The sequence below is a fragment of the Crassostrea angulata genome, chromosome 3 (assembly GCF_025612915.1).
Source record: "Crassostrea angulata isolate pt1a10 chromosome 3, ASM2561291v2, whole genome shotgun sequence".
Lineage (NCBI taxonomy): Eukaryota > Metazoa > Mollusca > Bivalvia > Ostreida > Ostreidae > Magallana > Magallana angulata.
Window position 1 is genome coordinate 17,259,676 of NC_069113.1, and position 26,062 is coordinate 17,285,737.

At 31.9% G+C, this 26,062-nt stretch overlaps 1 protein-coding gene across 1 annotated transcript; it reads right to left on the minus strand.

Moving 5' to 3' along the window:
- Positions 1-256: 256 nt before the first annotated feature.
- LOC128176633 (uncharacterized) lies at positions 257-25,084 on the minus strand. The gene is made up of 25 exons (XM_052843089.1): positions 24,968-25,084; positions 24,070-24,165; positions 23,532-23,617; positions 23,155-23,244; positions 22,715-22,807; positions 22,417-22,512; positions 22,191-22,292; positions 17,194-17,289; positions 16,723-16,833; positions 16,045-16,338; positions 15,728-15,869; positions 15,053-15,254; positions 14,006-14,838; positions 13,769-13,886; positions 13,438-13,620; positions 13,284-13,320; positions 12,858-13,175; positions 4,929-5,068; positions 3,664-3,865; positions 3,466-3,585; positions 3,128-3,282; positions 2,832-2,969; positions 2,507-2,621; positions 1,203-1,296; positions 257-1,034 (listed from the first exon to the last, which is right to left on the minus strand). Exons 1-25 carry the CDS (start codon positions 25,033-25,035, stop codon positions 896-898), a joined length of 4,068 nt encoding a protein of 1,355 aa, XP_052699049.1. The 5' UTR covers positions 25,036-25,084; the 3' UTR covers positions 257-895.
- Between the last annotated feature and the right edge of the window lie 978 nt (positions 25,085-26,062).

Below are 26,062 nucleotides of genomic sequence, written 5' to 3' on the forward strand. Positions count from 1 at the left end.
TTTGATACCTCTTTGCATGCCATCTTACCTTCAGCAGACAGAGACAGATAAATGTATGAGAGATACTGTTTTCAAAAGGTTTTATATTTATTTTGATGCTTTGATGCTTTGATGTGAAATAACTATTTAAAGAAAGACAACTCCCTCATCGACAGAATACATTCATAGCACACATCTTTTACAGAGGTTTTCATTCATCAACACGAAACCCGAAACATATTTAGCAAATGCTCAGAACTTACATGCGCACTATCTAAATACAAAACAAAAAAAAATAAAATAAAATTATATCATTTTAATTTGCAATTAAGTAGATACATGCTGATAAATGTTATATAATGAAGCTGTAATAATAAAATAATAAAACATTTGTAGTTTTAAAAATTGAACAACATTTTAAAGGTCAATTAAATTGTCTTACTTTTCAAACTAATAGCAGAAAAGAAATCAAATTATCACGAACAAATAATAGCTATCCATTGTGTAGCGGTTTGTGTAAACTGTTCTAATCTAGTTTAGTTGAGAGTAAATTGAATAGCTGGAAATTTTATAACATGTATTTCTAAAGGCAAATATATTTTAATTCTATAAAAACTGGTAAAAACTAAGTAAATCATGGAGGCAATTTCTGAATTTTTTCAAGTGCTTCGATCTTTCCGTAATAATTGTAAATGGAAGGTCAATAATATCTCTATTAGGCATGTACTTTTGTATCGTCCATTTGACTGTATACGATCAGATATTGTACATAAAATCTAAATACATATAAAACAATTCATTAAAACGTATTCGCGTAAATTAAAAAAAAGAAGCAAAACTAAAGAGTTTGATGCCTGCAGTTTCTACACAAGGCCAATAACAAGAAGTACTGAAATCACGTGACTACTGTAAACAATCAGTGTTTCTCCGAGTAGTAATAGAAATCGTCGGATGGTGCAGAGTTGAAGGTTTTCCCAATGTCAGCTGTCATGTCGCGGAAAGATGGGCGTTGTTTTGGCTTCATTTTCCAGCATTGCTTCATTATGTCGTAAAAGCTGTTTACAAAAAAAATAGGTTTTATTTTTATAAAACGGATAAAAATTGTATTGATATGGAGAATGTAACTTAGAGGATAAAAAGTAAAATGTAGATGCTATAATAAGATTTTATAAACGAAATAACTTGAGAGACATTGTTAATGTGAAAGGAAATAACAAACTTACAAATCATTAGCAAATTCGGGTTTATCCATTCGATTTCCGTTTCGTAGATAAGCCTGTACATCTCTGCTCCGAATACTTGGATAAGGAATTTCTCCTACAAGAAATAAGATGTTATTAATTTCAAACTAATATTGTATAAAAAAAGTAATGATTATGTACATATATTTACACTTGCAAATGTTTTCCCTTATATAACACTGTTTGAGCAATCCGCTGTTATTTCTGCATAACATCATTATGGGTCAAGAGGTCAAAGTAGCGCATGAATAATATAGGTCACTACTTTAATTTTCTATGTACACAAACTAATCGACTTGTGCTGAAACACACCTATTAGATATCGTAATGAAAACATAATTTAGGCATAAAAAATAAACGTACATGTATTTGTATTTTGTTATACGAAGTGTTATTCATTCATTCTCATAAAAATTGCGGGGATAAATGATTCATGTTAGATAACACGTTAGGCATGTAAACAGAATGTTTATGGTTCGACATCGTAACGAGGCGTTCTTGTAAATTACAATCGTAATTTGTCAAAGGAGTTAATTCAGTTAAAATTTATTTCTGATTTTATTACAAGCCTCGGTCAAAATTGCAAAAGCAATATTACAGACCTTTCGTGTGTAGTACATTCACGGATCACGGTCAAATTTTAAAACTCCTTGTGTTTTCTGTCCAATTTGTTCCGTAAAAAGATCATCGAAGTTAAAATCGCTTTCCTCTATAATGTCGGAGGAAATCATTATGCTACTGAATCTGATTCTGCGATAGATTTCCCCCTGAAATTGCGTAAGTATACTCTAGGCCTAACTCAACTTTCAATCGCTTGTTTTTAAATTTCTAACCGCTCTGCGACTTCAACACATGTGGTACTATTCCGCCAAGCTTCAATAAGTTTTTTCAATTGTACAAGTGAATTTTCTTTTCTGCTTCCCTTTTTGATGATAAAAAAGTGTTGTCTCCTCAAAAGTAGTGTCATATTCATTTAACACAATAATCAATTGCTTGCAACATTGTTGCACTATTTTTTGTTACGTCATTTTAATCGAAGCGGCTTTCTAGGTCATCACAAAAGAGGAAGTATGGAGCATTGTTAGTGTTATAATTTGCAACAAATGTAAATATAAGAAATAAGGTATCATTTTTGGATGTCTATCGGGAAATAGATACGGGTTGGTACGTGATCAAATCTTCCATAAAGCCCTTCGGGCTTTATGGGATTTGATCACGTGACCAACCCGTATCTATATCCCGATAGACATCCAAAAATGATACCTTATTTCTTAACTAAAACATACCAAAACTAAATATCTCCCATAGAACTACTCCAAAAGACCAGACATCACTTTTTGGTGTGGCGTGTTTCATCGTTACCAAGCACTCTGGAGCTGTCCATTTCACAGGTATACGACTCTAAACAATAGGTGCATAAATTCATAGATTAATATCAAAAAATGCAAAATACTGTTCGTGCGTTCTTGACTATCATAATTACATTAATGAAGTCGTCGGTTGCATAAATGATAGGACGGGATAAAAATAGCAGGATTTTAAAATCAAAAATATTAAAGTCTAGTGCAAGTTGACGGATCTTATTAATTTCTGTAATATAAAATATCATACCTTATCTTCCTTAACATCACCATCATCATCTTTGTTTTCACCTTCAGCTTCCTGTTGCTGAGGACAAAATCCGTAAATTTTAGGCTCCAGTTCACTGGTTAAAAGAACATTCCTAGCTGCTAGTCTCCTGTGTACCAGCTTAAAATAAAGAATATTGATTTTATATCTCGATGGATTTTGTGACAACTTAGATATCAACAACATACACTTTTCCCTACAAGTACATGTCCTAAAACTTTGACCTGTAATTTTACTTTCACTAAATAATGAAGTTCATTGTGAGTCGTACAAGTTACCTTTCTACTCTCTAAATGCAGCATTCCTTTACATATTCCGTAGCATATTCTGCAAAGCTGTTCCGATGTTTCTTCGTTCGCTGTATTCTTTTGTTGTTGTAACCAAGAGTTGAGCTGGCCAACTTCACAAAATTCAAGGACCATGTATGGCCCAACTGTAAAAAGGAACACATTACTTAGGACTTCAAACCCAAATGACATTTTAGAGGGGAATTACAACAATAGGTATCTAGTCGTTACTGGGTTTATAATAAAAGTAAGATGACTCATTTTATAATATCATACCCTTTAATTTTCTCAGTAATATAGAAGATAAATCATTAAAAAAAATAACTTGCGTGTTTCGTCATCAAACACTGCTCCCATAAAATGTAAAATGTTAGGATGTTCTCCAACTTTTGAAGCATAGAAATTTATCTTTGCTCGCATACTTATTCGATCTTCTTCGGAGGCACCAGCTGTGATAAAACATGATAAACATTGTCTGTTACTGATATTTGACATGATGATAAAATGAATAATTATAAAATACTTACATTTCAAAACTTTCGCCACAAAGGCATTCCTTCCAGAATCACTCTTCTTTGGTTGATATCTTATTTTATATATATCTGCAAACTTTCCACTTGTAAAAAGGGACTCGAGCACAATACATACATGTGGGATGACCCAGTCATCTGACTTATTCACCTCCATCTGACCATAAAGGTATATATCATCTTGATCCTCATATGGTACCTGAAATAGCGTAAAATTTTACACATCCCGACGGATTGCATTTAAGTTTGTATTATAGATTTAGTTGTATGGGATCAACTGATCAAACTAAAGCATTACAGAAATATCTAAAAATGTGCAAGGAGCTTTAATATTTCAATTTTTAGGCTGAAGTTGTTTTTGTCTTGGCAGATTAATCAGAATCAAAGTAGCATTGTGGCACAACTATAGAATAAAGGCTTTTCTGACATAACGAGCTGATGTTTGTTGATATTGTTACACATATATAGAGTAAGGACTCAATACTCACACAACAAGCTAATATTTGTTAATGATATTGAAACACATCTATAGAATAAGGCCTCTATACTCACATAACGAGCTGATATTTAATGTGGATATTGTGACACATCTATAGAGTAAGGGTTTTATACTCCCATAATCAGCGTATATTTGTTGTTGATATTGTGACACATTATTGTTGATATTGTGACACAAATGTAGAGTAAGGGCTCTATACTTACATAACAAGCTGATTTTTTTGTTGATATTGTGACACATCTATAGAGTAAAGGCTCTTTACTCACATGATCAGCGGATATTTGTTGTTGATTAAGTGACACATCTATATATAGAGTACGGGCACTATACTCATATAACGAGCCGATATTTGTTGTTGATATTATGACACATCTGTTGAATAAGGGCTCTATACTCATATAATGAGCTGATATTTGTTGTTGATTTTGTGACACATCTATAGAATAAGGGCTGTATACTCACCTAACGAGCTGATATTTGTTGTGGATAATGTGACACATCTGTTGAGTAAGGTCTCCATACTCATATAACGAGCTGATATTTTATTGTGGATATTGTGACACATCTATAGAGTAAGGGCTGTATACTCACATAACAAGCTGATATTTGTTGTGGATATTGTGACACATTATTGTTGATATTGTGACACATCTATAGAGTAAGGGCTGTATACTCACATAACAAGCTTATATTTGTTGTGGATATTGTGACACATTATTGTTGATATTGTGACACATCTATAGAGTAAGGGCTCTATACTCACTAAACGAGACGATATTTGTTGTTGGATCCTGTTCCGGACGACAGTCATTCTTCTTTGCATTCCCTGTTTTGCAACTGACAGCCGCCCTGTCCTCCACATTATTACTCCAGCAATAATGATCGCCAGTAAGAAAACTATTACTGAAAAGATGTGAAAGGTAAAGATGTAAAGATACATAAATATAAAATGCATCATCATCATCATCATCATCATTTATGCTTATTTTAATTGAATATCTGAAATGTTATTGCATAACAAGAATTTGCGAAAATAATTACTTTATTTATTGTATTTTGCGTTTTAAAAAATCTTGATTATATACTTTTCTTATAGCATAATCATACATTTGGCCTTTAATATAACATCTTTAATCATGTTAATTACAGTTTGCAAAACTGCCAGTATCAAAATTTTTCAAAATTCTATTTTGTAATTGATTAGTACTTGTTAAGGTCTTCCGTTTCCAACGGAAGACCTTACTATTATTCTGAAAATTTTTCAAATTTCTTATTATTTTTTTTTTTCTTCTAGACGCCAACTTTGATCCTTAATATCTCGCTCGTTTGTTCACCGATTGTTTTGAAATTTTCAGGACTGACAACATGCCGCGTGATGTTGTCGTTGCATATTTTAGTTGAGGAAAATCCCCATCCAGTTTTGAGTTATTCCCCTTTTAGTAAAATTTAACAACTTCTTTTGTCCAGGGGGGTTTAGCTATAACGATGACTGGCAGAGTCTCAAAGATGGGCTGGTTTGGAAGCTAATACATTGAATTTGTGCGAGATATATTTTATTTATTATTTAAATGCAAATAAAAGGGGTGGTATAGATGTTGAAACAAAGGTAAGAAAAAAATTCAAAAAAATTCGCGTATTTTCCGTGTTAGTTTTTTACCTGATAAAAATTTGTTATAACATGAATTTTAAAAGATCTTGGTCTTACCAAGACCTTTCATTCGGTATACAGAAAAAGGGGCTGGCCCCTATAATTAGGGAGTTAGATGCGTCAAAAGTTTCTTGTCAATAACTTGTAAAGGAATAAAAATTTCTAAAGCATTATTGAAGCAAAGTTGTAAAGAAATTAATTTTGAATCCTTCCGTGGTATTCAATTTAATGTTTTCGTAATTTATAGCCAGTATTTGCAGAAACAATTGTTGTCAGTTCGGTCCATTTTTGTGGGGGTGTGCACGTTTAGGAGGTTATGAAAGGGCTTTTTGTAATGCACTAACTGATACATGCAGCGCGCAAAAATAATTCTACATAAAGTTCCCAAATGTTTTTATTCATATGTACATATTCATTTCATAATGATGAACCTCTTTGACCTTATTTTTGTTGTTTGTTTCATAACTGTGCCCCTTTCTATATTTAGATGCATTACGAGACTCAGGTAACCGATCGATAGAAGAGTCGCTAGCTGTATTCAGGCCGTCGCCTTGACGACAGTGCATGTGCTTGTAGAGCTGGACGTACACACGTTTAACGCCCCACTGTGTTACTGTAACAGAGACATTTTGAATTGTTTCAGTACTGGGAGATGTGTTAATAAAATGGTTCGAATGCATGGTAATTAAACTCAACTTTTCTACAGTACGTATACACGGCCGTCATATAAAGCACAATGTGTATTACTGACATGACAAATGTACGCTGGCAATTTAAACGAACGCGGGATTGCTCCCGATAGAACATTTCTTTTAAAGCAAAACAAAATACTGATTTCCGATGGATATAATATTATCATCGTGGAGATGATTTTAAAAAGTGAACTTTATATTCGTATACGATAATATTTGAATCCAAACCCGCTATTTTTAAGTAACGGTTATTAGGAATATTAATTATGACTTGCCCCGCGTTTCACGTTTTTTACTTGCAATGCATCTACAAACGAAAATACCAAACAACCTTCGGCAGCAATTTATAAATTATTTATTACATACTAGTACACAATATTAAAGAGATAATTAACTAAATTTTGCTTTATAATTGTACTCGCTATCTTCCGTGGAAATAATGGCATGGAAAAAATGTTGTTCAATGTTCATCAAAAACGATGTGTAGCCTTAGCAATCGAAAATAATTAACAAACTGTATATTGATAGATTGACACATTAACAAACATTCAGACCCGCAATGTATTTTTTGCAAATTCTATAAAATGTAGACTCAATATGTGAATTTTTCCGTTTGGGGTATTTTGAATCACATGTGTACGCTATGTGTACATGTACATATAGATTAATAGCCATATAGATAAACACTTTCAGTGTTGAATTTTTAATTAAATTCGAACAATGTACATACGGTAGGGATCGAACTGATACTGGTTCTGCTTGCTCTACAAACAGCGAATGAAATGCGAAGTATTAGGGTGTCATTTTTTAAACAAAGAAGTATTGCTCTCTTAAAACTTTGCATTACTAAACAAAGTATTTCAGCGGAAGCATTATTAGTTACCTTAGCTGCATATATGTAGCTCTCCGTCTGGAAAAATTGAGTACCATCCGAAATTTTTCATACAAGGGCTATACAGACATTAACTTAGAATTTGCCGCTGTTCATAAATTCATTAAAAGACGCGCAGATTCAAGTGGTTATATGTCGTTTGATATGGGATTTATGATGTCTATTTATATTATTTTAATTAAGGACAGACGAGACGTTCCTCAATTTTATATAATTTTCCTTGATATTTCATTCCTTATTTATTAACATTTAAACCTGTTAATTAAAAAAAATTTAGAGTACATTACCAGGCTCGTTTTGGAGCTAGAATATTTCGAACTTTCCTTAAAATAGCACGCAAAATGCATTTGAATGCTAATAAGTAAAGTCATACTATATATTTTAATTTGAACACTTTATATTCAAACCAAAAAATCATATTACATAAAGATTTAATTATGAAATAACAAAGTGGAAATCTTCACATTGTGGAGATAAGAAAAAATGGAAGATGCATGAAGGTCGCGTCTGACCTTAATATTATACAATCAATAGCTTTCCAAAAAGCTTGCCTGACTACCCAAATTTATTCAATGGAAGCATGCATGTATCAATTAGGCTATCTTATAAGAAATGAAATTTAATTTTCGCTGCGGATCATAAATTATTAAACTGAACGTGCAGAGTTTAGAAGCAATTTCAATCTTTTTCTTCGATCGAGTGCATGTACCTGTACATCACTGGAAATTAAATCATTTCATTATTTTAAATCATTTTAGGAATGTACATGTATCCAGAGGCGGATCCAGCAATTTAAAAAAGGGGGGGGGGGGGTTCCATTTGATAAAAACCAATATGTGCAAAATTCATCATTTGTCAATAAACAAGGACTTTTTGAACGTTTTCCGTGCGTATACAACTGTATTTAATAAACATTTATCTCATCACTATTTAATTCACATCTATTTCAACAGCAGAGTGCACTGCATTATTAAGCGTTTTGCCGTTTAGGTTTAGGTAAGGAAGATTTGCATAATATCTAACCTAAAAAAAGTCTCCAGCAATGAGAAAGTGCGTCTATGTTTGATAGAAAAGAAACACTAAGAAACAAAAAATAACTCAGAATATTTACGACAAACTATTATAAAAATTGATATTTTGGTAATTTTTTTATGTGTTTGATATTTATAAATTCTGAACTGTTTATCGATTTTGATGTTTTAAATAAAGGTCTAAATGATAGGATATGACAAAAGAATGGGAATAATTTATCTGCTGAATAAATGATGCGTGTGTAATACAATGGTAAAAGCTATTGTCGTCCCAGGGAACTTGATGTGACCTCTGTAATGGGTGCGCTACATCATCTGGCACTAGTACAAATGCAATCATATTTAGAAAACTTTTGGAAAGGTGGGCATTTTAAATAAAAGTAAATATTCCAATTATATGAATTTATATTTGTTTTATTTAATCCAAACTGATGATTCTTTGTTAATGATGATAATCCAACACAAACTATTACTTACATTGTACTACTTAGACAATGTGTATCATCTTGTTGCGATGACACCTCTCCCCTTTTTTTTTTGACCTTTCAAATATGGCAATCTATTTTTAAATCAGGATTACACACGTGCAATGTGAAAAGCCCTTTTAATTGAACACTCTTGCTCATTGTTGCTTATTACATCCCATATAACGTTTTCATCAATTATGAATATAAATGTTGACACATTAAAGATGCATCGTCAGGCAATTATTAATTCAAGCTTGTGGGTGCCCCACCCCCCCCCCCCACCCCACCCCACCCCACACACACTTTTTCTCACAGCAACTAATTTTTTTAAAATTTACTTATAAAAAATTGAATTATCAAGGATGTAAAAAATTTATATAAAAATAAGGAAATTAGGATTGAAATTGAAGTTATATACATACTACGCCAGCCCCCCCCCCCCCCCCCCCCCCCCCCCCGGATTAGGATTTTGAAGATTTTTGGGAAAGTCTTTTTTTTTTTTTTTTTTGGTTTGTCAAGATTTTTTGGATGAGTCTGCCCCCCCCCCCCCCCCCCCCCCCACTTTCAAAAAGGATGCTACGTGCCTGCATAAAGATAACAATATTCAAGGGCCTTCCGTCATTTTCAAGCCATGATATACATGATAAAAAGGACTCTCAAAATAAGAAAATAGACGCAAAGTAAACTGCATTCACGGCATATGTTCACATTGTATGATGTGTCTCAAAATTCCTATTTTGGACTCGTCCACTATAACTACGAAAAAGTTAATGAATGAGACATTCTGATTCTGGCGCGGAGTCTTGTAAATGAAATTTCCATTGATCTGAATGGATTTTTCCGTGAGGGTCGGGGTAGGTATAAAAACAAATTTAATCGTTCAAAGTTTTGAATTGTTAACAACGATATAGAAGATCGAATGTTTTAGAACGATTTATAAATCCAAAATACAGTCATTTTTAATCGGTTGACGCGTGAGCATATGTATTAAGTAGGCGGGCATCCTTACACCCTATTAATTGAAGACAAATGAAATCGCGTCCAGCAGAACTCCCTGGCATTTTAGTGTATGTTATTATGAATTTATGATTTTGTTTGTTAATAACAATTCAACATCAATTATTAAATAACAATGTACACTCTAGTACGCTAATACACAATTTTGTTGCGATGACCCCCCCCCCCCCCCCGGCCATTATACCTATTTTTAAATCAGGATTACACACGTGCTTGCATGTGCAGAAGACAATCTGGAACTTAACTGATAACTATATCATCTCTTTGGAAATTTATTTCTCCGTAAGCAAATACGTGTAGTAACTGATACAATGTACATGCAATTGTGAAAACCATAGAGGAATGCATGATCTGCGCATAATAACTAACTGCTTGATACAATATTTCTTTTTTCCAACATGTTTTAAGTCAATGATAATATGAAAATATATGCTTGACTTCATATCGGAAATTACTCATTTTCTTTATTCCCCTTTTCAATAAACAAAACAAACCAACGGACCAAATTGATCCAGATAAATATAATTATCAAAAATAAACCTAAAAAACAAACTACACTTTCATCCTTCACCCACAATATTGCCTTTTCGATATTTGTCATCGTGGTAGATCCGTGTAACAATCTATTAAGTAGGTGCTTGCACGACATAGAACCGGCCCTTGCTGATCAACGTTTTCATTAACGCATATAAAGGAAAAAAATATTTAGATTTTTTCTTGGATTTATTTTGATGTAAATAAAAAAGAGAAGAAATTAGTTCTCAGTCTCACTTTATGCTTGTTTGTTAGCGGTTAATCTAAGTTCATTTTGTATATCCTTTTGTAATTTAAAAATATGTGATGTAAATCTTTTTTCCATGCAATATTTCGTATAAAACAACGAAGAGTAGTATCTTGAAACTTCATTCAAAATTTTATTAGACCTTTAAATTGTAAAATGCTAACATTGAAAATTGTGCCCGATTTCTGTTTTTTTTTAGGTAAAACTTTATTGATTAAAAAAAACTGATTCTTTGAGACAAAATAAATTGACATAATCAGTTTGACATTCTCTAAGTGCAGGTCTGTAGCTCTTAGTCTGAAAGAGAATCGGATGGACGATCTAGGACCCAGATCGTCCATCCAAATTTCTTGAATATTGCCATTTCTTTCGTACGCGGACGCATGTTGGCCGAATACTCACCGAGACTAAATGGTTCGTATTTTAAGTTTTAACTGCGTTTAAAGGTAATATTGGAATTCCGATAATTTTGAAAATGATTAATTAAATAAAAATGGTTAAAATTACCGTTAAATTACCGGCATCGGTCTTCCCCATGCGCGAATCTAGAAGAGTAGGGTGAGGGTTCCAGACCCCACCCCAACCCCCGCAAAATTTCTTTCCATTACATGTACAATATGAAATTACAAAAATATGCCTCGGACATCCCCAGGCAAACTCAAATAACCGTCAGACACTCAACCCCCACCCCAGGAAAATTTTTCTTATCCGCGCATGCCCCCTCCCCCCCCCCCCTCAAAAAACAAAATTATTCTTCAGAACCCCCTGTAAAATTTCCAGGATCTCCGCATACATTCTAAAAGATTCATTGGCCCTTGCTTTTGATAAAAAATGCGAGTAAAATGTTTGGTCTTTTTACGTTCATACCGGGCATACCCACTATGTGATTATAATCGTCGTCCATATTCTGTCTACATTGAGTCAATAATGATGATTAGATAAGTTTCTCAAAATAAAATGCACATGCAAAAAAACAACATGCGGCGAATCAAACTTCAGACAACTTTTAAAGATCTGTATTTGCTTATATACATGTACTTTGTTTCTTTTACACAGTGTTTATACATCTAATATTGCACCATGGTCAGGTATCAATTTTTGTATTACGTCACAAGTATGACGCAGCTACGACGGAAGACCTAATCGTTGCTTGCAACGAGCTCGTCTCTAGTTATATTTGAATTATTCTTAAAATCAAGTAAAAGTGTAATAAACGGAAAAATTAAATACCCCCTCTGAAAAAACCCTACCAAAACAGAGCAAATCAAAACAACCTACAAGTAATCTATTTTGCGGTGCTACCGTTGTGGCGAGCGCAGCAAGAAGCAAGAATTACTTTGCAACATTGTCAGATAGGTGATATCGTAAATTGAGAGTTAAAAGGGCATGGTCACGATTTTTGTCAAATTCAATTTTACTATTTGTATTATTTACAATGCTTTAGAAATGTATTTCTAATGATCAAGTAGTGAGAGTCAGTCGTAGAGTTATAAGCAAGATACAGGGCTTAGAATTCTTTGTCATTTAAACAAGGCTCGTGCCCTGTTGTTGTTAACATAGGTTTAATAAACCTGTATAATAATTTTTCAAGTTGATTTATTCATTTCTTATTCATTAGCATAAATAAACAGTTCCTAATATTACGTTTTAACACATTTATTTTAGGTCTAGATCTAAAAATGGAATTTTCATATCAACATTCAAAATTTAAACAAAAGCTTTGTTAACATAGCACATAATTCTAAGCTCTAAATTGTCCATTGAAAATGCCTTATTGAAGCATTGTAAACCTTAAAATCAGAAAAATAATTCTTGACGAAAATTGTAACCATGCCCCTTTAAATGTTAGCCATTTTTGGCATAGCACTACGGGAGAAAACATTAAAAAGTATATGGGATGGTGCCAACATTTTTCTTGATGAATCCCCGGGTTTAGCTAGTTCTTTTGCGCTCGCACCGATTCTTAAGAGTCCGTTTCGCTCGCCATACCTGTGCGCCGGTAAGTTGCGCTCGCTATAACAATAAAACTAAATGCAAACTTCCAGAAAAAGTTTGATGTTTCAATGTCGGCAAGAAATATGTAGATGATATATGATAAGACTGCACGCATATACTTACAAGCTATTTTCTAAATGAAATTTACGATTCAAAGAATATATCGTACCTGTGGATATTCCAGCTATTCCACCTGCTGTCAAAGCAGCCGGTGATTCTATTGTATGGAAAGTTAAAAATATCGGGTCACTTTTTTGATCACCATATTCTGTAACAAATGACAAATTATAGGTCGTTTCCGCTTCCAGTCCGTTTACGTCCAAATAATCTCTGTCCCTGTGTATAGATCGCAAAAATCTTTTCCCGTCTTTAGATACACCGGATACCGTAATTTTTGTCTTTTCGTAGCAGGTTGGTGATACAGTCCACCTCAAGCGAACAGCGTTAGAATACGTTGTTTCAACATGCAGGTTCGTTGGCCCAGAGTCTAACAAAAAACAATTAATAATGGTTAAAAATTGAATGCTGTTCCTCGTTTGTTACTTTTTTGATGCTGTCTATATTATTTCAAAATTTCATTTTTTAAATTACGTACATTCATCGATTCCGTTAAGGGATCCAAGGTCGGTAATCTTAAATGGAATATATACTTCCTTTACTAGTAGTATTCATAGTTATTACCTTAGCAAATTGAATCTTTAAGGTGTTATTTCAGAAAAACTGGTAGATGTATAACAAAATCTACTAACCATATAGGTCCTTCTGGTTGATACTAAGGCTCTGTTGTAAACGATCAGCTCCAAATTGACAAATTCGTTTTTAAAGGCGTCTTTAGTAACCACCATCCAGCAATTGTCAACCTCCAGATAATGACTGTAGTAAAAGTAGTCCCCCATTTGGTCCATGTACCCTTCTTTCAAGGAGAGTGCTACCTGTAATTAAGTACCATATCATTATATATATGTAATTTTATCCAGTTATAAATGTGTTCTTTTGATACTTGTAAATTAAATTACTGCTAGTATCAAATATATTATACATTGTTCACGTTGAAAAGTGAAAAAACAAACAAAACCATACGTTAGATTTATTTCCCGGAATGAAATCACTTTTGAACACAGCGCCTGTGTTGTTAGACGTAAACCTATACTTAATTCCATAAATGCCACTGTCAGTATCACGGGTGTCGACAATTAATCTAAAAATAAAGAAGTGTTAAAAATTATTAAAACATATGCAATCATACTAAGCTTTTTAAGTCTTGTAAAGGAACTAGTTGCATTTATTTAAAATGATAAACACACACCCAGCACTTACCGACTTGAAAAAGGAAACGTTGAGTTTTCTATATTCTTTATAAAAATGATTTCTTCTAAGTTATCAGGGGGCGTTTCGTCAAAGTATATTTGCATCATATCAATCTTTTCATTGCCTAAAATGTCAATAGCTTTTACCCACACGTTAAGAGAGTCGCCATTTTGTTTGATGACATTAAACGAAGCCGTTTGAGACATAAAATTATCTGTTGGGTCTTTCCAATCATCAGGTGGATCATTGCCTTGATTTGAATGACGATATGTATACTGGAACTTTACTACCCCATGTGCATTTGTTATTCCTTTTAGTGTTCTCTTGCCGTCTTTGTCCTCTAGATCATCCGGCACAGCCTTTTGAAAGTTAACATAGAAATTATGGTATTTATAGGGTGTAACCGGCCGTAATAGCTTGTTGCTTTCAAGAAAATCGTTCCGGAAATGACTCTTCCAAGAAACAGAGATCGGATTGGTCAGATTATTTTGCCATTTGTAATTTGTTTCTTCTGCTGCACTTGTTGCAATCATCGGTGACGTATCATATGTTGTTATTGAAGACTTGGGGTCGTATAAAACCAACGATCTAGCATATTGTGTATTGTTTGCTCTATCGATTACATTTAAGATATACGAATACATACCAGGCTGAGCAGGAACGCGCGTAAAGTTTCGCGAAGATTCGAGAAAGGTGAATACATTCATTGGACTCCACGGATCGGGTTCGTTTAGATTTAAATTATTGTTTGGATTTGGCTGTAGAAAAAACTCTTCAATTTTGTAGTGGCCTATTCCAGAAAGAACATCATCCCATCCATCCCAGTAAAACTTTATTGCACTCTATGAAAATGAATTTGAATTAGAAAAAGTTTTAGCTGAGTGATTTAATTAATATCCTTAAACCAAGAGTATATGAATGAATTTCACAGAACCAATCGATAAATTCATAACAATGTCTTTTAAATTTAAAAAAAAATTGTTTTTAAAATTATATTAATTTATTATTGTACTAATCAAACAGGGAAATTATAGACATGATGCATGAAAAACTTACTTTTGTTACATCGTTTGTGACATTGAACGGTATCTTCGAACAGGGATTATCATCAAAGAGGCAGTGTACCGGTTTCCTGAAGTCAAAGCGAAACATCATCGACTTTTCCGCGGGTTGTCCAATAAACGGGTCCATGACAGTAAAGGTCGGTGCCACTAATTTTCTAAAGCCGCCATTCACAGCAATGACGGTCAACGTCAGACTAAAATCCAATCCGACGTAATTATTTGACCAATACGCAAGTACAAAGCAGGTACAATTGTGGTGATATTAAAATATTACAACTATACTCTGTCCCAAGATATTCTGGATTCACATTTGGCTTACATGTAATTGCTTGATATTTATAAATACCTCATGGTTCAAACGATGTTCATTCAAAAGTATGAAAAATTACGCGATGTATTCCGAATGAAGAAAAGATGTAAACATTCCCCATTATTAAACTCCGTAAGGAATCTGTTTTCGTTCCTGTGAATTTTTACGAATGAAAGATGATTATGTGTCAATGAAATTATCTAGGAAAATATTCCTTTCAACTATTTCAATTGCTCTTCTTTCACAGGTATGTGTATTTTTATTAAAAATCGTCAAAATGTGCTGCATAAATATCTTGGGACAGACTATAGTACATACTTTTGAAGAAAAAAAGGTAAAAAAAGTATCATAATTTACTTATCTCCATCCTCCAACAGTCTGTCAAAGTTTTCATGAGTAATATTACAAGCGTATACACTCGTGTTTGGAGTTAAAGATCCAGGTTGATTAGAGCAATGGTATATAGAACTGTTTAAGCTTATAAATGGGTTGTCAGGATCTGTAAATTATTGATAGTTACTTAATTTATTTTCCAAGTGATACATTTTTCGATCCATTGTAAAAAAAAACCTTGCATTAAGTAGGCAATAAAATATGTAATATTACTATTAAATGCAGTTTTTGTGTTTATTTTTAAAACAAATAAATAAAACTATATTAAAGGATACTTTAACCTCTTCTATCAACCTTGTGCAGATCTAACCGCATTTTCCCTTCAACTATCCCAAACGTATAGTTTTCGACATAGTCTGGTAATTCATATTTCCCCTCAGGAACATATATTGCAGTAAAGTCAGCATTCACGTAATTGTAGTCTTTCTCACTTAACCACAATTTGTCTATTTCCGTTGAGTTTGGTTCTGACGAGTCTGTCATGAACCGATACAGTTCCCTTTTTTCTCCAGTCCTCTCTATATTAGCCAAAAATGCAGAGGCCTTTGTGATGGTGGGAATATTATTGATATCCACTGAAAAATCCATTTAAAGATGATTAAGTAATTATAGGTTTATAATCTTTATAACCAGAATTTAAAAGTTTCGTCCAAGAAAATGCTCTTTTAATTATTTGTACGCGTGTAATTACATGTACACGAACACGGAATTTTGCGATCAATGACAATAATGAGATTTTCTAGATTTTGCTACCCCGAAATTTAAGAGAGGTTGTTATACGATGTGAAGATATTAAGTTTATGCTTGTTTAAACTTCCTCTCCTATACATTTATGGAACATCTATATTTCTCATAACCTTATCAGCATTTCAATTACTAGTATTTTTTCACATCAAAGAAGCAACGTTATCTAACAACATTTATTCTCTGTTTGATTTTAATAAATTTGCTTAACATACATGTTTTGCATCGATTATTTCTTATATCTCCCGTAAATCCATTATTACACTGACAGTTGATTGTGTCAGAGCAATTCCCAGGAAAGCATGGCGAATGGTGGGAACAAAGCGCTGTAAATTCAAAAAGATGTGAGCATATGCAATTATCACTGGATATTGCAAATGATGATTTCATCACGACAATTTTTATAAAGTGAAGCTAAAAAATATAAAATGATATAAAATATAAAATAACAAAACTCTATGCAATATTTCATCATTTTGTTTTTGTAAAAGATATGCTTCGTAACTGTAAAAATAATTGGGAAAACATTAAAAGAATGTTTTTAAGTTTGTTTTTACAATTTAAAAGTAGTTTTGTTTGTTTTAAAAACCTGTTACAACTCGACTAAGCATATTTTATTCTTATGTTAACAAGTAAAGTTTTGTTGATTCGTCTTTGTTTCACCAAAAACACTCCCCAATACTCACGTTTTTCACAGCGTCCACCCGTGTAAGTCTGTAAACAAGAGCATGTTGAGGGTGATACACAGGTTCCATTGTTCGCGCATGGTGGATTGCATATTGCTGCAAACGAAACACATAAGCATTAACTCTGTCTAAAATAGTTTCTTACTAAAATTATAACTATAACAGCATGTGTTTCAAATGTCTGATATCATATAATGAAACTTAAAATTGCCGAAAATGTCGATAGGGAAAAGAATAAATTACATTAAATAAAAAATCAAAAATCCCAGAACAAATTTCATTAATTGTACGTGTAGAAGAACTAAAACGTTATCCAATGGGTCATGACATAAAATAAACAATATACTATCTCTATCCCGCCAACCCCCCAAAAAAATCCTAAGCTTACCGGTATTTCTTTCATAATACTGAAATGTTAATGTTCTTCGATAATTTAAACACCTCTTTGAAACTTTAAAGATTGCTAGAGACATTTAATTAAATATTTGCTATATCAATTGCTTCCACATAAATTTAAAATATCATATAATTTATAGCATTTATACTCAGCATACACTTTTCCGCTATATATATTTATATGATTCTAAATATAAGTCCTTTCCAAAAAGTGGTCTTCGTGGGAACCGATTTTTTAAATTTTTTTTTTCATTGAATTTCTCACTTTCACAGCACATATATGTACATATATGACATATCTTGTACATATGTTTATATGACAATCTTTGAAAGCTTTTAACTATTTGAATATATATTATACAGTTCTTATCTAGTGAAAGTAAATTTTGGGAAAGAGAGAGAGTAAATAAAAGGGATAGAGCGAGGGAAAGATTTGGGGCATTGTTCACATGGGTATATAAAATATAAACCATAATCATGTGATAGGTTCCTGTTCTACAGGGATACTTGAAAGAGGAAAAAAGAATAAAACACAACAAAATCAAAAAGAGACATCATAGTTCAAAATAAAATTGAAATGAGACACAATAGAGAAAAATTTAACTATATATACTGCAGTGCTACAGCTTATCACAAATTTTTGGCCAATGCCTTTTATACTCCTTATATCTACAATTTTTCATTAACATTAATTTTTCGGTCAAGAGCATTTCTATTATAACATTTTTTAATCCATGTATATTTGGATTTCCATTACTTTTATATTTACAAGAAAAAGATATATTGCTTCACAATAAGAACTATCAAGTTAAAAAATCTATAAATATCTCTATTTTTGTATTTTCCAAAGAGAACTGATTGTTTATCAAATGTTATTAACAAATCAAACTGTCGCAAGATCCAGTCTTCAACAGCAGACCTTAAATCTTTTACTTTTTTTATTTTGAAAAAATATTTATTTGTCAGAACAGTCGTCCTATGAAGAATTTGGAACTGTAATTAATGTAGTTTTGATTCTTGTGTAGATTTAAAGGGGAGTTCAAAAAATTTGTTTCAGGTTTCTTGTGCATAGTTATGACCCTTTTCTCTCCATTTTGATATAGATGTACATGTTTCCCGCTTTTTATCTAATAATAAGTTGTACATAAGTTTGCAGCCTTTACAATTATTATTAAACAATAGGATATGATTAGGAATAACTGGTCAATATTCTTTTATTATTTGTAAGTTTGGTATGTATAAATCTTGTGTATGCAATCTGGTCCTTACAGCAGTTCTTATACTTGCATATTCAATAAAGTTTGTCATTGGATTGATTTGTTTCAATTTTTCAAAGCTCATAAATGTTCCATTAATATTAAGTAAATCACCAACAAATATAAATCTTGTATTAGCAAAGCTTTTAAAAAATATTGATTTATTGTCTACTTTGATTTTGGGATTGTACCATATATTATTATCTATAGCCTGGGATTTTGCTCCTATATTTTAACTAGCTAAGAAGCACCTCTTACCAGAAGGAATTTTCCAAAGTTTTACATAAACTATATGAATAATCTGTGCCATTCATCCATATTTCTGGGATTTCAATTTTCAAAATGGATTCTATAGGCTTTACCCATTTTGTATCAGCCCAAATAAGTCTTTTTATCCAAGTAGATTTGAGTGCAGTAATAAAATCCCCGTAATCAATCATTTTGAGACCCCCAATGACAGTAATTTTGTACAATTGTACTCTTCTTTACTCTTTGCACTTTACCACCCCATAAAAATTGGAAAATAGATTTCACAGATTTCAAAGTGTTTTAAGTAATCAATGCTTGGGTTGGGTAATGTTAGTATTAAATGATTTAATTTTGGTATTATTAATGTTTTAATGACTGTAATTCGCCCAATAGGGGTTAATTTTCTTGATTTCCATTGATTTATTAATTTTCTTATTTCTGAGCGTTTTGGTAAATAGTTTAAGTCTTTCATTTCATCTAGTGTTACTGAGAATTTAATACCTAGGAGCTTAAAAGTTAAATTGTCCCAACTCAGTTTCCATCGTGAGTGATGAAATACAATCTCTTGAAAATGTTTCACTACCGATCCAAACCATTTTTGTTTTTGTGAAATTTATTTTTAAGCCTGAAACCTGTGAGAAAGAAGTATAAAACCCTGAGGATGCCATTATATGATTGGGGTGGACCATCCATTATTATTGAAGTGTCGTCTGTGTATTGAGATATATAAATTTCAGCACAAAGTAGAAATAGGTATTGCGATATTGGGTCGCGTTGTCTACAGCCTCTTTCTGGGTAAAAATATTCTGAAATTACACCATTTTGAATTACACAAGCTTTTATTCCATTATAAAAGGTTTTAATCTTATTTTTGAAAGAGGGTCCAAAATTAAGTAAATTAACATTAATTGGCCTGGTATATCAATTTGTTCTGTATAGTACATGAGGTCATAAATAAGTCTTATGTTTTCCCCAATGAATCTTCCTTTTAGAAATCCAGTCTGGTCTTTATTTATTAATTTATCTAGAACCGTTTTCATACGTTCAGCTATACTTCCTGATGCTAGCTTGTAAATTCCATTTAATAAGGTTATAGGGCGCCAATTTTTAAAAAAATTGTTTAAGATTTCCTGCTTTAGGAATGCACATTATTGCACCAAGTTTATTAATTTCTGAAAAAACTTCCTATTTTAAAAGACTGATTTATTGCTCTTGTAATGAATGAGCCTAAGTCTTTTAAAAAAAAAATAATTAAAAACTCACTTGTGAAACCATCAGGGCCGGGACATTTGTAATTTTTTTTTTTTTCCCCAGGAAATTCAGTACCTCTGTATTAGTTAAAGGACCTTCAATGGTATTTAATTCTTCATTATTAAGTTTAGGGCTATTTTTTTTTCAACTTTTCATAAACACTATATTCATCTATGATTTCTCTTTTCTTATGCAGCTTTTCATAAAAAGACTTTGTTTTTTTAATATCTCTGTTTAATCAAGAATGAATGACCCATCTTCTTTTTCTATATTTGGTATTTGTTTGTTAATAAAGTTCCGAGTCTCAAGATTTATATAATATCTAGTAGGCTTTTCCCCCTCATCAATCCATTTAAACTTAGACCTTATACAATGCCCTTTTAATCTATTTTTTCTGAAAGTGAATTTAAAGAGCTTTCTGTTAGATTTTGCTCTAAAGACACAATATCCTTTTCTCATTCTTTTTCTCTTTCATTTATTTTTTTTCTTATAAGCAGAAAATGTGATGGATTTGCCTCTTTTTTCAGTAAGCAGAATGTCCAAAAAAAAGTTGATCATCAATAATGAATTGTATTTCACCATTCTAATATTATCTAGGTTTTCTAAGTTGTATATGGGACAAACATATTGTCTTTTTTCTTCCCCAATTATTTCTTTACGGAGTGAATATATGTCATATCAACTAAAAGGGAATTATTAAATGTCCAGAAACCTTTCCCGTTCATAATTTCGTTTACTTTATATTCTAAAATTACAGGAAAATGGTCTGATCGATAACTATTTTCGTATTTAAATTGTGGTACTCGGTTTGTAAGTGTTTCAGATATTAGAAAAAAATCTAGTCTAGCTTGTTTTGTAGGGTTTTTTCTCCTCTACGTGTATCTCTTTAGTTTTGGGTAAGTTTCCCTAAATACATGTATGTCTACCAGATTAAATGTCTCTATAAATTTCAAAACTTCCATTCTTGCTTTTGGGTTGTTTATGTGCTTATAGTTCATAGAATCTGAATTTTTAATCATATATTATGCTGGTATTATATTAAGACAAGAGTCAATTTTACCTATTATTTTCGAATAGAAATTGGGTGTATCTAAATTTGGACCATATGCATTTACCAGTAAAAGGTTCATATTTTCAATAGTGGTATCTAGTATAAGATAATTACCACTATCGTCTTTATGTACATTGTGTACCTAATATTCTAAGGTAATTTAAAAGAATTGTTACCCCTCTTGAATTTATTTTATAACTATTGGGAACAAAAGTTTTTTAAAGAATAGAGAACTTAAAATAATGTCAAAGTATCAACGTGTACATTGTGGTTACTTCTGCATTCATTCTTTTATAATAACAACCTTTATTATGTACTCATAAAGGCCCACAGTCTTTTACGTTACCTCAAAATAATAAAATAAAACGTATACACAGTTTAATCGAACGACCACCGATACATATAAAAATGCTTGATCGAGATCTTAGGTTTTTTTTCTAATGATAACCATATAGCAGAAAGCGAGTAGGAAGTAAGATACATATACAAGCTATTATTCTGCTGATAAAAGAAGGTTTATGGCCCTATAGCTAGTCCAATTAATTATCGAGCTTATTTTTGTTGAAAACTGTCCCATTGGTTTTGAGTAAGAAATTAAATTAGAAATTTACACACCGAACTATACTGATAAAACATCTACAGGCGCCGAATAAAGGTAGCTCATCACAGGAGTTTCAACGAGTCCTCTTTTCAGGTGAGCTAAGAAGTGTACTAAACGTATGCCATATTTTGTAATGTTTACTACATACTCTTGTTTTTTGTTGATTTGTCAACTTATATTTTAAAAATCTTACGCTTTTGACACTGGGGACCTTCGTATTTACTCAGTATACAATGACATGTACTTGGTGGTGATGCACATGTTCCACCGTTTAGGCATGGAGGATTACAGACAGCTGTAGAAAATACACATCTTAAGCATGACATAACAAAGAATATTTATAGTATCATAAATAACGAAATGCATTACAATTTATCGACGATGAACTCCTGCAAAATAAAATTGGAAAGTCTTCCTACGTTGTCTGCAGTGAGGACCCGAGTATTGAGTAGAACATTGACAAAAGTTTGGATTTCTGCAGTATCCCCCATTTTGACACGGAGGGTTACAGTCAGCTGAAAAATAATACTAGTAGAAGTTTGCATGGTTTTTTAAGATCAATTTTAATGATTGTTATTTAAAATAAATACAGGTTAAACATTTTATTCCTTAAAACTTTATCAAGATAATAAGATTTGAGATTAAAAGAGTTTGAATTCTAAAATGACATTATTATATACAGTGACAAGATTACACAATCAGAGTGTATTATATTACGTGTAGAACAATCAGTGCCCTTATATCCTCCATAACAGGTACATTGATTCGGTCTTGAACAATGACCATGTCGACATTGTGGATTACACAAAGCTGAAAAAAGTTCATAGTTATTGTAAATAATTCTTTCGTTTATAATGGCTGAAGTTAATCCTAAAGTATATTTTAATTTGAAAATATTCACAATATAAAATTTAAAAAAAAATAATGTCAAGAGTATGCATTGTAATCTGTGTGTAATAAAACTTATTACTTACATGTAGGTTTGATTAACGCAACACGATGCATTTTTCTATCTTAATACCATTTTGTTACGTAATGCAATTACATACTTTCCTTTTTTGTGCAATGAGAAATAAAACATGCCACGCGGCCAAAAAAACCCCAACAAAACCACCCTGTCATATGTATGGCAGTTTGGAAAAAGATAAAAGTCTTACGGGTTTGGCACGAATTTCCTCCATATCCGGGAGGACACCTACAAACATTTGGAGCTACACAAGTTCCACCGTGCTGACAGTTGCAAATAGCTTTAAATAAAAACACACGGTGTTAAAACAAAACTCCACAAAATATTTATTATTTTTAATTCCAATTGCTATTTCATTTTTTCCCTTTCCATGCAAGAAGACATTTTAAGGCACAAATAGTTGTCATTGACAACTAAGTTAATTAAGGACAGGTTTCGCGCAATGCGGAAACAAACTGATTTATTCTTTATGCAGTTGTCAAAGTATACCAAAGTTAGGTTGGCAGTAGGAAGTTTGTATGATAACAGAAGAAACTTAATCATGTTTAGACAATACAGCATACATACGCTGTGAACAATCACTTCCTGTGTATCCGGGACAACACCTCTTGCTGTACTTATAGTAAACACGGGTAACATAGCGATAATGGGTGCTGTAATACATACACATAATCTTAACAAAATATAAAAAAAAAATCAATCAAAACTATCATAACATTATATAAACCATCCATATCTTTCTAATTGAATAAATAGACAAAATAATTGTACATACGACAACAACGTAAAACTAGAAATTTTCGACGTCGCACATTGCGCCGCCTGACAAAACTTGTTGTTACTAATTATTCATTTTCTCGAGAAATGAATAAAGTACAGATTTGAACTTTTCAGCATTATTTGCCAAAGGGTCATTGAAGAAAACACAGAAGTCTAATGAAATTGCAGTGAACAGATTATAAATTATGTGTCCTGTCTACATTATTTTGGGACAACCCTCGTATGTACTTTCATAGTTATATTTATCATAATAGAAATACAAATATAAAATCAATTCACATCTTTTATAAAAGAAAAATGTAATTTATGAAAGTGCTTTAATTACCAGTGTCGAGACCATGGCCACCATCTATGACAAGAACAGACGCTCGCACTGTAGTAAATGGGCACAGGTCGATCTGTGTAACAGGGTGAAGCCGCCCTAAAATTGTTACTAGGTCCATACATTTTGGCATCAATATTAAAATTCTGCATTCATACATTATTAATTCTTTTTATCGTTATGTAATACGAAAAACTGTGTATACATGCATGTATGCAATATCTTCCTTGTTTAAATTCCACGAAAACGCCCTATTTAACATATTATTTGATAAATTAATTTTTTTTTGTCAAGAAATAAGGCTAATTCAAAACAGTACGACAAAAATTAAGTTTGAAAAAGTATGAAATATCGAAAATATATGATGCAATTTAAAGTTTAACCTTATCAAATAAAATACAGAAAATGAAATATACGAGAGAAATGATACAAATTTGTTTTACCATTTATTCAGCTTGAGCATTTAAAGCAGGGGCGTGTACTGATTGTTTAGAGGCAGCAAAGGAAGAAAAATTACGTTCATTCCAAACTAGTTGTTTTTTTAAGCCTTCAGAGAAAACTTTGATTTTACACCAACTACTAGGCTTCGTAAGACATATTTTATTGAGAATTTTGATTCAGAAGTAAAAACTTAGAGATTCTTTTTTAAAATATATTTTTAACTACTTTAAGTACATAAAAAAAAGTTTTGTAACTGCATACTTATATTTATACGAAGATTACCAACTTACATAGTAACGTAACAAAATTAAAGCAGATATATGCTTTTTTCTGTGGATAAAACTTTGATGGGCAATTTTTGGTTAACTTAGGATATTAATGTAAAAAGGTTTTTTTTTTTTTTTTTTTTTTTTTTTTTTTTTTTTTTTAGCTAAAATCATTATAAAAATATTTAACTTACCTTACAGCAGAGAAAATGTACACAAATAAAGAAAGAAGAAGAGTAAGAAATATAATACAGGGCTTCATTGTGATGCTCACAACTTAAAGCATTTAACTCCAGGTGTTGTCATTTTATTTGATGACAATACAGGAAGAAATCCCCGCTATCCAATATATTTGCTTCTTATCTACTTACGTAGTAAAATTATTTCTGTCCTTAATACATTGCAGATACTTAAAACTGCGAAGCGAAAACTACACAGCATCAGTTTTCCCTGATTTATTGAAATCTAAACGTTAGAGTTTCACTAGAAGAATTCAAATAGGCAGATCTATATGAATTTAAGGTAGTAAAGATTAATTTTAACGTACGTATTGAATTCATGTCACATGTGAGAATAAAATTTCACATATTTGCAAGCATTTTTACTATGAGCTGTAATTTCCAGAATTTTATTTTTTGTACCCCATCCCCCTGTATTTATGATATTTCTGCATGAACTTTAAAACCTTGTGATAAATAAAATTATAAGAAATAAATTAATTCAGGAGAAAGATTTCTCTGTTTAAGAACATACATGTATAACAAATTAATTTTCATAAAGAAAACAATATATCAATTTTGTTGCAATCATGGCCTTTAAATGGCTTTTCCCATAAAAATGTGACTTAAGAAGTTTAATTTATTGTAGCAGTTCATCACAATTTCTGACCAAAAAATTGAATGAAAATTGCAGCAGATATTGTTTTAAAATCGCCTAAAAATTATCACCAAATAAAAGCATGTAAGAATTGAAGAAAAGCTAACCACATAATACATAATTTACAATCTACATACATTTTTATGTTAATATTTTAAAACTCATTTTAACTGAAAGATTTGACAACATTATTGGTTAAAATTTGCTCCGTTGTCAGATGCCTATCGTGCAAACGACGCCTATACAGACATCTACAAGCGCCATTCCAAGTTTAAAAAAAAAAGAATATTAACCAACGCGCTGAAAAGTACGTATTTTTAGCCTAAATATTTGAACAAATTTTCGTCGAAGTTTTCTCAGCAACTAATTCTCACAGATGTTTGAAATTTTAATGCACTCTTTTTTTGGGCATG